Source organism: Cherax quadricarinatus, chromosome 24 (genome assembly GCF_038502225.1).
Source record: "Cherax quadricarinatus isolate ZL_2023a chromosome 24, ASM3850222v1, whole genome shotgun sequence".
NCBI classification, from domain to species: Eukaryota; Metazoa; Arthropoda; class Malacostraca; order Decapoda; family Parastacidae; genus Cherax; species Cherax quadricarinatus.
Window position 1 is genome coordinate 41,659,205 of NC_091315.1, and position 13,939 is coordinate 41,673,143.

The 13,939-nt window shown below is 39.6% G+C and overlaps 1 protein-coding gene across 2 annotated transcripts in view; it reads left to right on the top strand.

Moving 5' to 3' along the window:
• The window catches only part of LOC128690971 (4'-phosphopantetheine phosphatase), a 91,494-nt gene extending 81,671 nt beyond the window's left edge, over nucleotides 1–9,823 (top strand). For both annotated transcript variants that reach the window (XM_053779787.2, XM_053779788.2), the window contains 2 exons: nucleotides 2,286–2,444; nucleotides 9,652–9,823. In XM_053779787.2, coding sequence (XP_053635762.2) covers nucleotides 2,286–2,444; nucleotides 9,652–9,757 — 265 coding nt within the window. In that variant the 3' untranslated portion in view covers nucleotides 9,758–9,823. The remainder of the gene's footprint in view (nucleotides 1–2,285; nucleotides 2,445–9,651) is intronic.
• The last annotated feature ends 4,116 nt before the right edge of the window (nucleotides 9,824–13,939 follow it).

Consider the following 13,939-nt stretch of genomic DNA (forward strand, 5'->3'; position numbering starts at 1 on the left):
GTAATATCAGAGGGGCCTGGAGACATGACTGATGAGCAAAGAAAATGTTATTTTAGGGCCAGGAATGTTTGCATTGTTCATTCTGGACCTTATTTTGAAATTGTCATATTTTTTAGTTTTCATGAAATTGGCCAAATTGCAAATTTCTGACCACATTATTAGGTAGTTGAAATCAGTAAATGGGCAGTTTCTTGTACTCAATCGATAGAAAAAATGGAGTTCTAAAGAAATAACTATGAGTTTGGGCGACTGGAACAATGGAATTAGCCGAAAATAGGGCTCAAAGTGGGCAAAATTGCCGATTTGTAAACAGTGCCGAGGTCACTAACTTCACGAGAGCATAATTCCGTCAGTATTTCATCAAATTTCGTTTTTTTTGGTGTCATTACAGTCGGGAAAAGATTCTCTATCATTTCATAAGAAAAAATAATTTTTTTTTTTTAAATTTTGTGACACCAGGAGATGCCTCAGGATTGGGGGTTGCAACAGTCAAAGGGTTAAAAAGACAAAGAGCAAATTTGTGTTGAAGGTGGAACTTTTGGCAAGGAAGTCATACTCTGATAGTTAGGACAGTCTTTTAACAAATGGTGAATTGATAGCTCAGTCTGGCAATGTTAGCAGTGAGGTGTTGGGAATCTCTCCATGTTGTATCCATGAAGTGAGTTGTGCATCTAATTTGTAATCATGGAAATGTAGTTCCCCCAGCTAACAACACTGGAAAGATGGTGGCCAGGAAGCCAGTTGAGGCTTGAATGAAAAACCATATGTTATCCCAGATCAGTGTTGTTGCCAGTGACTTCAGAGTTATTGAGAGAGTACTGGAAAATAGTCTGAAAAAGGGACCCCTTGTGAAAGATTGGTAGGTTGTTAATGATGGATTGACTGGCTGAGTCTGTGTTCATTGCTATGGATATCAGTGTGTCCAAGGATCCAGCAAAAAATGACTTTTTCGTGGTTGCTAGAAATACAATAAAACCACTGTTGTCAGCAAAGTGCAAAGGGATGTGGGAAATCAAAATTCTGGATAACTTGTAACATACTTAGGAAATCTGAAATAAAATTGAATGAAGAGGGAAACGTAGTTGTAATGTTCATGATAGCGATGAGTATTGCATATAATTCAGCTGAGAAAATATTGGCTGACTCGAGTAAATGTCCTTGAATTACTCTGGAAAAATAGCTGCATGCACTATTCCATGTGGGGATTTGGATCTGTCAGTGTAAATTCCATGGGCATGAGTGTGTGATTAAAAATATTCGAGAGAGAGAGAGAGAGAGAGAGAGAGAGAGAGAGAGAGAGAGAGAGAGAGAGAGAGAGAGAGAGAGAGAGAAAGAGAGAGACAGAGAGAGAGACAGAGACAGAGAGAGAGACAGAGACAGAGAGAGAGACAGAGACAGAGAGAGAGAGAGAGACAGAGACAGAGAGAGAGAGACAGAGAGAGAGAGAGAGAGAGAGAGAGAGAGAGAGAGAGAGAGACAGAGAGAGAGAGAGAGACAGAGAGAGAGACAGAGACAGAGACAGAGAGAGAGAGAGAGAGAGAGAGACAGAGAGAGAGACAGAGACAGAGAGAGAGAGAGAGACAGAGACAGAGACAGAGAGAGAGACAGAGACAGAGAGAGAGACAGAGACAGAGAGAGAGACAGAGACAGAGAGAGAGAGAGAGAGACAGAGACAGAGAGAGAGAGACAGAGAGAGAGACAGAGAGAGAGAGAGAGAGAGAGACAGAGACAGAGACAGAGAGAGACAGATTACAAGTTTGTAGCAGGCATACGAGCCTTTGGGTATAGAGAGGGTAAATGTATATAGGGTGGACATTAAGGAAAATTAAGAGACATTGCCAGAGTTCGAACATGGGGATTGAAGGACCACAATAAATGTAAGTCTTCAATTATGCCATACATAAGAAGATCGTGAAGATCATGGAAGAGATAAAAATGATGACGGCAATGGGCATTATGTTGGTTTTGCATAGGAATATTTGCTTCTGTATACAGGCCTTCAGTTGGGGAAGGTTGTTTATGAGATCTACCATACTTGTAGGATGTGCAGTATGGAAGAATTTTGTATGGGCTTATCACTCAAACATTTAAACCTGCACAAGAAATTTAACATTGGTGATTGACAAAGGGATCAGTTTGTGGTGTATAATGAATGATTATAACAGATTAAAGACTGAGGGTACACATAAAAAAAAAAACACGTGAAGAAATGAGGCGTATAAAACTAATTAAATAACAAAGCTAATATGGAGAACTTTCAAATTAATGTTCATATTATTTTTCAGTCGTCTTCCACTTTCACTAGTGGATGAAATAGTGCAGTGGGGCTGTGACCTTGTTGTTATGGAGGGAATGGGGCGAGCTATCCACACAAATTTGCTCACTCCACTCACTTGTGATTCTCTCAAGCTTGCTGTCATCAAAAACAGGTGGCTGGCCCACAGGTATGTACAATGTGTTATCAAAGTTTTAAGAAAAACAACAGCATATTGTTAGCAGTATCAATTAATGAACAAGCGTTCATTAATTGATACTGTGTTTAACCCTTTGACTGCTTCGGCCATACATGTATATATATATACATCTTACGAGCCAGTGTTTTGGACGTATATATACTCAATAATTCTAGCGGCTTCAAATCAAGCAGGAGAAAGCTGGTAGGCCCACATGTGAGAGAATGGGTCTAAGTGGTCAGTGTGCACTGTACAAAAAAAATCCTGCAGCACGCAGTGCATAATGAGAAAAAAAAACTCCGCCCTTGTTTTTCGATTAAAACGCCGACTTTGAGGTGTATTTACCCATAGTATTTATGGTTGTATTCTCGTTTTCTTGGTCTCATTGGATATAACGGAAAACATGTCACAGAAATAGAAATGAGTTTGATTAGTTTCACGATGTAAACGACCTTGAAATTGAGCTCAAAGTAGCAGAAATGTTCGATTTTTACCAATGTTCAGGAGTAAGCAAATCACACCACACATCCAATACATGTCAACCGGGGAGTCTGATATTTTTTCACTAGTGCACTGATATTATTTATACCATTTTTACAATAATGCAGTAGTCTGCATAACAGTAAATCTTCTATTTTGTGTGAATAAAAAATCAAAATAGAAAGCAAGAGTAATTTAAGAGGGGCCTAGAGACATAACTAATGAGTAGAGGATATGTTATTTTAGTGCCAAGAATGTCTGCATTGTTAATTCTGGACCCTATTTTGAAATTGGCATCTTTTTAGATTGCTTGAAATTGGCAAATTGCCAATTTCTGACCACTTTATTGGGTAGTTGAAATCGGTAAATGGGCGCTTTTTTGTACTCGGTCGATAGAAAAAATGAAGTTCTAAAGAAATAGCTATGAGTTTGGTCGACTGGAACAATGGAATTGGCCAAAAATAGGGCTCAAAGTCAGCGAAATCACCGATGCGTAAATGTCGCCAAGGTCGCTAACTTCGCGGGAGTGTAATTCCATAAGTTTTTGATCAAATTTCGCACTTTTGGTGCCATTACCATCGGAAAAAGATTCTCTGTCATTTCATAAGAAAAAAATAATTTTTTTTTTTTTTTTTTCAAAATTTTTTTCGACATAGAATGAGAGTTTCAGAAAGGGGCTTGCGACAGTCAAAGGGTTAACTATTGTCTTTCTTCTGATGTGCCTGTGAGGCAGTTTTGATTCAGACTTTGCTTTTGCTACTGACATTTTGAAATTCTCACTTAACCTCTCTCCTCATCCTTATAGAATTTTTCTGGCTAATCTACTCTTGCTTGTCCTTTGCTTTCTTCTGGCTAATCTACTCTTGCTTGTCCTTTGCTTTCTATAGTGTTTCCATGTAATGTACTAGCCCATTGAGAGGAGCGATGGGCTAGTATCCACTTCTCATATATAAATTACTAAAATAAGAAGAAAGAAAGAAATGTACGAGGATATAATGGTACCAACACTCTTATACGGGTGTGAAGCATGGGTTGTGAATGCTGCAGTGAGGAGGAGGCTGGAGGCAGTGGAGATGTTGTGTCTAAGGGCAATGTGTTGTGTAAATATTATGCAGAGGATTTGTTGTGTGGAAATTAGGAAGAGGTGTGGAGTTAATAAAAGTATTAGTCAGAAGGCTGACAAAGGGTTGTTGAGGTGATTTGGTCATTTAGAGAGAATGGAACAAAGTAGAATGACTTGCAAAGCGTATAAATCTGTAGTGGAAGGCAGGTGGGGGTAGGGGTCGTCCTAGGAAAGGTTGGAGGGAGGGGGTAAAGGAGGTTTTTTTGTGCAAGGGCCTTGGACTTTCAGCAAGCATGTGTGAGCATGTTAGATAGGAGCGAGTGGAGACAAATACTTTTTATGACTCGACATGCTGTTGGAGTATGGTCAAAGTAACATTTATAAAGGAATTCAGGGGAAACCAGTAAGCTGGACTTGAGTCCTAGAGGTGGGAGTACAGTGCCTGTGACCTGAAGGGGAAGATGTTGATGTTGCAGTTTTTAACTGTAGTGTAGGTATGCTTCTGGCAAGACAGTGATGGAGTGAATGATGATGAAAGGGATTCTTCTTTTTCGGGTCACCCTACCTTGGTTGGAAATGGCTGATGTGTTAATAAAAAGAAATATGTAGTCTTTGCATTCTTCTGTATTTTTTAATATGAAGTTCTTATCTCTGTTGTATTTCCTTTCAAATTCCATGGGGAAGATGGTTATGATTCTCATTGAGTCATGCAAGTTGTAGGTAATTAAAATTGGGAGAGAAAGGGGCTAGTAGCCCCTTTTTCTGTATAAATTCCTAAAAAGAAATACAGTACAAGGAAATTTTGAAGTCAGGATGTTTGAAAATGCATGGAAATAGTACATATGTTTAGTATAGTAGTGCCATCACTTATGTATGGGTGTGAGACATTGTTATTAAATGATGCAACAAGGAGGCAGCTGAAATCAGTGGAGATATCATGTTTAAGATCAATGTGTGGTGTGAGTATTATGCAGAGAATAAGTGCATAAGTTTGAATATTATGTTATGGTATGATAGTTATAGTGCACTTTGAAGGAAGGGTGGAGATATGTTGCAGTTTTTGAACTGTAGTGTAGGCATGCCTCTGGCAAGATAGTGATGCAGTGAGTGATGATGAATGTTTCTTGTTTTTCGGGTCACTCTGCCTTGGTGGGAAACAGCCAATATGTTAAAAAAAAAAAAGGTATAATTCAAACAGTAGGGATGGGATTGCTGATATAGATTTTTTTTTTTTTTTTAACAAGTTGGCCGTCTCCCATCGAGGCAGGGTGACCCAAAAAAGAAAGAAAATCCCCAAAAAGAAAATACTTTCATCATCATTCAACACTTTCACCACACTCACACATTATCACTGCTTTTGCAGAGGTGCTCAGAATACAACAGCTTAGAAGCATATACGTATAAAGATACACAACATATCCCTCCAAACTGCCAATATCCCAAACCCCTCCTTTAAAGTGCAGGCAGTATACTTCCCATTTCCAGGACTCAAGTCCGACTATATGAACATAACCAGTTTCCCTGAATCCCTTCACTAAATATTACCCTGCTCACACTCCAACAGATCGTCAGGTCCCAAGTATCATTCGCCTCCATTCACTCCTATCTAACACGCTCATGCACACTTGCTGGAAGTCCAAGCCCCTAGCCCACAAAACCTCCTTTACCCCCTCTTTCCAACCCTTTCGAGGATGACCCCTACCCCTCCTTCCTTCCCCTATAGATTTATATGCTTTCCATGTCATTCTACTTTGATCCATTCTCTCTAAATGACCAAACCACCTCAACAACCCCTCTTCTGCCCTCTGACTAATGCTTTTATTAACTCCACACCTTCTCCTAATTTCCACACTCCGAATTTTCTGCATAATATTTACACCACACATTGCCCTTAGACAGGACATCTCCACTGCCTCCAACTGTCTCCTCGCTGCTGCATTTACCACCCAAGCTTCACATCCATATAAGAGTGTTGGTACTACTATACTTTCATACATTCCCTTCTTTGCCTCCATAGATAACGTTTTTTGACTCCACATATACCTCAATGCACCACTCACCTTTTTTCCCTCATCAATTCTATGATTAACCTCATCCTTCATAAATCCATCCGTTGACACGTCAACTCCCAAGTATCTGAAAACATTCACTTCTTCCATACTCCTCCTCCTCAATTTGATATCCAATTTTTCTTTATCTAAATCATTTGATACCCTCATCACCTTACTCTTTTCTATGTTCACTTTCAACTTTCTACCTTTACACACATTCTCAAACTCATCCACTAACCTTTGCAATTTTTCTTTAGAATCTCCCATAAGCACAGTATCATCAGCAAAAAGTAACTGTGTCAATTCCCATTTTGAATTTGATTCCCCATAATTTAATCCCACCCCTCTCCCGAGCACCCTAGCATTTACTTCTTTTACAACCCCATCTATAAATATATTAAACAACCATGGTGACATTACACATCCCTGTCTAAGACCTACTTTTACCGGGAAGTATTCTCCCTCTCTTCTACACACCCTAACCTGAGCCTCACTATCCTCATAAAAGCTCTTTACAGCATTTAGTAACTTACCACCTATTCCATATACTTGCAACATCTGCCATATTGCTCCTCTATCCACTCTATCATATGCCTTTTCTAAATCCATAAATGCAATAAAAACTTCCCTAACTTTATCTAAATACTGTTCACATATATGCTTCAATGTAAACACTTGATCTACACATCCCCTACCCACTCTGAAGCCTCCTTGCTCATCCGCAATCCTACATTCTGTCTTACCTCTAATTCTTTCAATTATAACCCTACCGTATACTTTTCCTGGTATACTCAGTAAACTTATTCCTCTATAATTTTTACAGTCTCTTTTGTCCCCTTTCCCTTTATATAAAGGGACTATACATGCTCTCCGCCAATCCCTAGGTACCTTCCCCTCTTTCATACATTTATTAAACAAAAGTACCAACCACTCCAACACTATATTCCCCCCTGCTTTTAACATTTCTGTCATGATCCCATCAGTTCCAGCTGCTTTACTCCCTTTCATTCTGCGTAATGCCTCACGTATCTCCACCACACTTACATTCTGCTCTTCTTCACTCCTAAAAGATGGTATACCTCCCTGACCAGTGCATGAAATTACCACCTCCCTTTCTTCCTCAACATTCAAAAGTTCCTCAAAATATTCTCGCCATCTACCTAATACCTCCCTCTCCCGATCTACTAACTCCCCTACTCTGTTTTTAACTGACAAATCCATACTTTCCCTAGGCTTTCTTAACTTGTTTAACTCACTCCAAAATTTTTTCTTATTTTCATTAAAATTTCTTGACAGTGCCTCTCCCACTCTTTCATCTGCTCTCCTTTTGCACTTTCTCACCACTCTCTTCACCTTTCTTTTACTCTCCATATACTCTGCTCTTCTTATAACACTTCTGCTTTGTAAAAACCTCTCGTAAGCTACCTTTTTCTCTTTTATCACACCCTTTACTTCATCATTCCACCAATCACTCCTCTTTCCTCCTGCCCCCACCCTCCTATAACCACAAACTTCTGCCTCACATTCTAATACTGTATTTTTAAAACTATTCCAACCCTCTTCAACCCTCCCACTACTCATCTTTGCACTAGCCCACCTTTCTGCCAATAGTCACTTATATCTCGCCCGAACTTCCTCCTCCCTTAGTTTATACACTTTCACATCCCTCTTACTTGTTGTTGCCACCTTCCTCTTTTCCCATCTACCTCTTACTCTAACTGTAGCTACAACTAAATAATGATCCGATATATCAGTTGCCCCTCTATAAACATGTACATCCTGGAGCCTACCCATCAACCTTTTATCCACCAATACATAATCTAACAAACTACTTTCATACGTGCTACATCATACCTTGTATATTTATTTATCCTCTTTTTCATAAAATATGTATTACTTATTACCAAATTTCTTTCTACACATAGCTCAATTAAAGGCTCCCCATTTACATTTACCCCTGGCATCCCAAATTTACCTACTACTCCCTCTATAACATTTTTACCCACTTTAGCATTGAAATCCCCAACCACCATTACTCTCACACTTGATTCAAAACTCCCCACGCATTCACTCAACATTTCCCAAAATCTCTCTCTCTCCTCTACACTTCCCTCTTCTCCAGGTGCATACACACTTACTATAACCCACTTTTCACATCCAGTCTTTATTTTACTCCACATAATCCTTGAATTTATACATTTGTAGTCCCTCTTTTCCTGCCATAGCTTATCCTTCAACATTATTGCTACTCCTTCTTTAGCTCTAACTCTACTTGAAACCCCTGACCTAATCCCATTTATTCCTCTCCATTGAAACTCTCCCACCCCCTTCAGCTTTGTTTCACTTAAAGCCAGGACATCCAGTTTCTTCTCATTCATAACATCCACAATCATCTCTTTCTTATCATTTGCACAACATCCACGCACATTCAGACTTCCCACTTTGACAATTTTCCTCTTCTTATTCTTTTTAGTAATCTTTACAGGAAAAGGGGTTACTAGCCCATTGTTCCCGGCATTTTAGTTGACTTTTACAACACGCATGGCTTACAGAGGAAAGATTCTTATTCCACTTCCCTATGGATATAAAAGGAAAAGTAATAAGACCAAGAACTATTAAGATAAAATCAAAGAAAACTCAGATGAGTGTGTATAAATAAACGTGTACATGTATGTGTAGTGTGACCTAAGTGTAAGTAGAAGTAGCAAGACATACCTGTAATCTTGCATATTTATGAGACAGACAAAAGACACCAGCAATCCTACCATCATGTAAAACAATTACAGGCTTTCGTTTTACACTCACTTGGCAGGACGGTAGTACCTCCCTGGGTGGTTGCTGTCTACCATTTAGAAAGAAGGGAGCAGCATAGGTTGATGAAGAGGGTGTATAAATCCTGGGTGGTCAGGAGGGTTAAGACTCATTATAGGGAGGGATGGAGGCTGTGAGTAGTAAAGTATTGAGTATTGAGCAAGTATGTGTGTGTGTGTGTGTTTGATTCGAGTCAGTGAAGACAAATAGTATTTGGGATTTAACTTGATGTTGGAGTAACACACAAATAACCCACACATAGGAGAATGAAACTTGTGTGACCTTTCAGTCCGACTTGGACCATTATAGAAAAAATGTATTTGCCAATGTCTTATATTTTCAGATGGATTATTTTAGCCTTGTACTGTGTTTAGATTTTTTGTCTTGCTCATGTACTTGATATTGTCCCAGTCATCAAAGGGCACATTAACTTCATTTCAGACACCTTCAGTGCTCTGATATGCATAATAAAACATAATGTATTAATAAATTTCAGTATCAATACAGTACACTGCAACTAGAAATACTAGAGCAAGTCTAGCATGACATGCTGAATGTATTATGAGCTTTGTAAAGATGTTATTGTTGTATGTATGTTATACTTAGTGCCCTTTACTTATGTCTAGATATTTTTGAAGACAAATATTGTATTTGAATGTGATTATTCTATAGGGTTATTTTTTTTATATTGTAGCACAATAACTTGCACAGATTTAGCTCTTTTTTATATGACTAACTGTAATGCAAAATATAGCAATATTATTCTGATAGGTGTCTTATATATTTCTTGCAGACTTGGTGGTGACATGTTTTCTGTAATGTGTAAGTATGAAACAGGAAGCAAAAAAGTCAGTGGAGAGTTCAGTATAACAAACAGTGTATCCACAGCTGCATCATAGGAACATTTTTCTTGAAGTTGGAGGTCGTGATATAAACTGTAAAACACATTAAAGTATAACAATGTAGTATGTATTTTTTTTTAAGATACAATAATGTACTTTGTTATACAGTCCATTGTACTGTACAAATAAAAAGAGGCACCACCTCTAGTAGTGACTGGGGACCTACAGCCTTGGAGAAGAGTGTAAATGTACTTCAGGAAGAAGTCGAGAGGTTTCTCCCTGGGGCTGTTTCAGTATTTTCTTCCCCCTACCAATCCTATATGAGATTTTTTAATATTATTGAAAAAACTGGGAATAAGAACAAGCATGACATCACAAAACATATATATTAAATACTTCCTCCAGCTCCCCTGTGGTGCATTGTGTGCCCAGCACGCTGCGTTTCCTCTGAATCACAACAATCTCTCTGGACCCCAGAGCTGGTTGCTCTGGGGTTCTTAGTTTTCTTGAGGAGTTTGTCATCTTCAGAAACTTAAGGGCACATCTGATCCTTTTGGAAAGAAGTTATAGGATAATGCCAGCTCCCTGTATATTGACATTCCGAGTCTCCCTGAAACTGGTGGCAACACCCTCTACAGCTTCATTAGTTGCTCTTAGGAAGCATAAAAAATGGCCCAGGATACAAATACTATGCTCCTCTGTCTGCCAGAAAATGTGGTATTGTACTGTTATTTTCTGGTAATTTACTGTCTTGTGTTGTATTACATTTTATTCTTAGTATATTCTGTATTGGTCTGCTGCATAAGGCATTTATTTATGTCCTGTAGCATCATTGATGCAGCAGATTAGGACAGTTTGGTACCACAGATTTTTTGTTTTGTAGTAAATCTTTCGATTTCATTGCCAACTGTTGTTTATACACCAATATTATATACAAAATTATCATACTGTTACAAACACACATGTACACACTGATAAGTGATTTTGCACACCTGGCTGAATCACATTCTATTATCTACAACTCTTTCTTCTTTCTTTCAACGTACCAGCCGTATCCCACTGAGGTGGGGTGGCCCAAAAGAAAAAACTAGTTTCTCTTTTTAAATTTAGTAATATATACAGAAGGGGTTACTAGCCCCTTGCTCCCGGCATTTTAGTCGCCTCTTACAACACGCATGGCTTACGGAGGAAGAATTCTGTTCCATTTCCCCATGGAGGTAAGAGGAAATAAACAAGAACAAGAACTAGAAAGAAAATAGAAGAAAACCCAGAGGGGTGTGTGTGTATATATATGCTTATACATGTATGTGTAGTGTGACCTAAATGCAAGTAGAAGTAGCAAGACATACCTGAAATCTTGCATGTTTATGAGACAGACAAAAGACACCAGCAATCCTACCATCATGTAAAACAATTACAGGCTTTCGTTTAACACTCATTTGGCAGGACGGTAGTACCTCCCTGGGCGGTTGCTGTCTACCAACCTACTACCTAGGTATCTACAACTACAGTGGACCCCCGCATAACGATCACCTCCGAATGCGACCAATTATGTAAGTGTATTTATGTAAGTGCTTTTGTACGTGTATGTTTGGGGGTCTGAAATGGACTAATCTACTTCACAACATTCCTTATGGGAACAAATTCGGTCAGTACTGGCACCTGAACATACTTCTGGAGTGAAAAAATATCGTTAACCGGGGGTCCACTGTATATACAAATATTTACATGTCCCACTTAGGTTTCTAGAAGTCCACGATTGTATGAGTGCCACCCCACACTGGTGACATATGAATCGTGTATCCTTCCGCTGTTGGGGTCATTTTGTGGTGATAGCACACACAACATACTTTTTCTGGGAATACTTCTTCTTTGGGACAGGTGGTACTGGTACCAGGTAGTGACAGTTAGTGATGATTCAGTCTGGCACTTCCCCCACTGGCTGTGGGTGTGGTTGGGGGACAAGTCACTGTTGAGGGGCAGGTACAGGTGTGGTACCATACTTTTTTGCTGTCTGTTTAACGACATTCAGGGAGAATTCTGCAAAACGTTATTTTCCAGTTTTTATTTTGTACACATTGAATGCATTGAGCATTACAATGTCTACAAGATGGAAAGCACTTTTATGTACCACTTGCAACTCCTATGCACACAGTCAATGAACCCTATCATCATGTCACACTTGTCAGCTAGTCGCATATTGTTTGTATAGTCGACGACAGCAGCTGGCTTGACGATACATTCATTGGTGTCCCAGTTCACTTTGTCTGTTTGTACCATCTCGTTTCTGTAGATGGTTGACAGCAATGTCATGTCCCGTTAGTCATGCTCCGTCAGTGCCATGATGTCTTTGGCATTAAATGCTTGCACTGCACCTTCAACACTGCCTCCACTGAACCTTGGCATATGTTTTCTATTCCTTCTCACTGTTCCACATATATCAGTACTGTTCACATGTAGGAAATCAGCGAGCATAGGGCTTGTATACCAGTTGTCTGTTTACAATGTATGGCCCTTGCCAAGGTATGGTTCCATCATCCTGTGAACATCACCAGAAATGCCGAACATGCGCCTGGTATTGTCAAGTGTGTTTCTCCTGGTGTATACAGTGACATCCAACACAAGACCACTCTCACAGTAATACATAACAAAAAGTTTTATTCCAAAGCGATTAGGTTTGCTCGGTATATATTGCTTGAATGACAGGTATCCCTTGAACAGAATCAAGGACTCGTCAACAACAATGTTCTTGAAGGGATAAAAGTATGCACTGAATTTCTACTTCATATACATAAACCTTCCTGGATTTTGTATAGAAGGTCATTTCTGTTGGGCATATTCCTGTCTGAGAAGTGTAACATTCGTAGCAACAGAGTGAATCTGTTGCAGGGAAGATCACAGAAAACAGGAGTACTGATAAAGTACTGTAGTATGTGGCCCAGTAGTTACATTCAAAGTTTATTCTCTATAAGGATTACAATGCTGAGTTTACAGAATTTGGTTATTGTGTGGTTTACATGTAGTAAAATGATTACAGAGTGTACCACTAGAACACCTAGCATGGCTAGGCATTTCGGGCAGACTTACATTGTTCTTATAGGTATGTGGCATAAGCATGACAGTGGCAAGGAATAAATGCATTTCAGCCACTGTTGTATCTTTCCACCTGGGCAGCTGTGACAATTCTGCAACCTCTGTGTTGTCCATGATATAGCGGTAATAATTGTTCGTCTGGGTCACTATCAAGTTCGTTATAGGCTTGTCAAAGTATAAATGGAAAAAGTCTAACTCTGTAGACTCATTCATTATGGGACATTCTGGGTGGATGCCACTCCCACTCGCATCAAAATCAAAAGGCTGTGGCACGAAAATACTTTGTGTCCCGTTCCACTGACGGTCACATTGTGCAGGGTGGACCTGTTGCATGGGGTGTGGGGAAGCAGGAGGAGGGATAGGAGTGGAAGCAGCACATAGTTGAGGGGGTGTCAGCCAGTCCTTTGTCTGTCCACCCACCGCTCCATGTGCTACAGGCACCGTGCCACCTACCTCCTCTTCCTCCATTCCTGCATATTCTCCTTCATGATCACTATCAGTATCAGTGGCTGGGGTTTAGGAGCGTGACCTCCCATGACCCTTGGGGACTGCATATGGCACACTGCCTGAACATAGGCGACGATGCCTAAACGTATGCTTCACTGGTGAATAAGGAATATAACCATCACTAGACGAATCCTTGAATGGCATAAAATCAGTCTCATTGTCACTTACATCACTTTCACTATCACTAAAACACTGGGAAAATGATGTTTATACATATTTAAAAATTATTTGTCCCAAAGGAAAAAAAAGAGAATAAAGGGAAATACTTATTATATAAGATAGAGAAGCAGCAGTAGTAAAAATGAAGGATGATATGGAGCTTTATGGTGTACATATTTTATTTTCAACACTCGGGCCATCTCCTACCAATGCAGGGTACCCCCGAAAAAAAAGCCCCTTACCATCATTCCCATAATCACTGTCTTTTGCGGGGAAAAAGGGGGAAAGCAGTTCAGATGTACTAAAAAGGGGATATCCCAAAACCCCCCCTTTAAAGTAATTTTATTTTCCACCCCCAGGGCCAAGCCCGGGTAACTGGTTTCCGAATCCTTTTACAAAAAAATTCCCTTTGACACTCCCAAAAGCTCTTCAAGACCCAAAAAACATTCACCCCCACCCACTCCCTAAATTTTCCCGGTC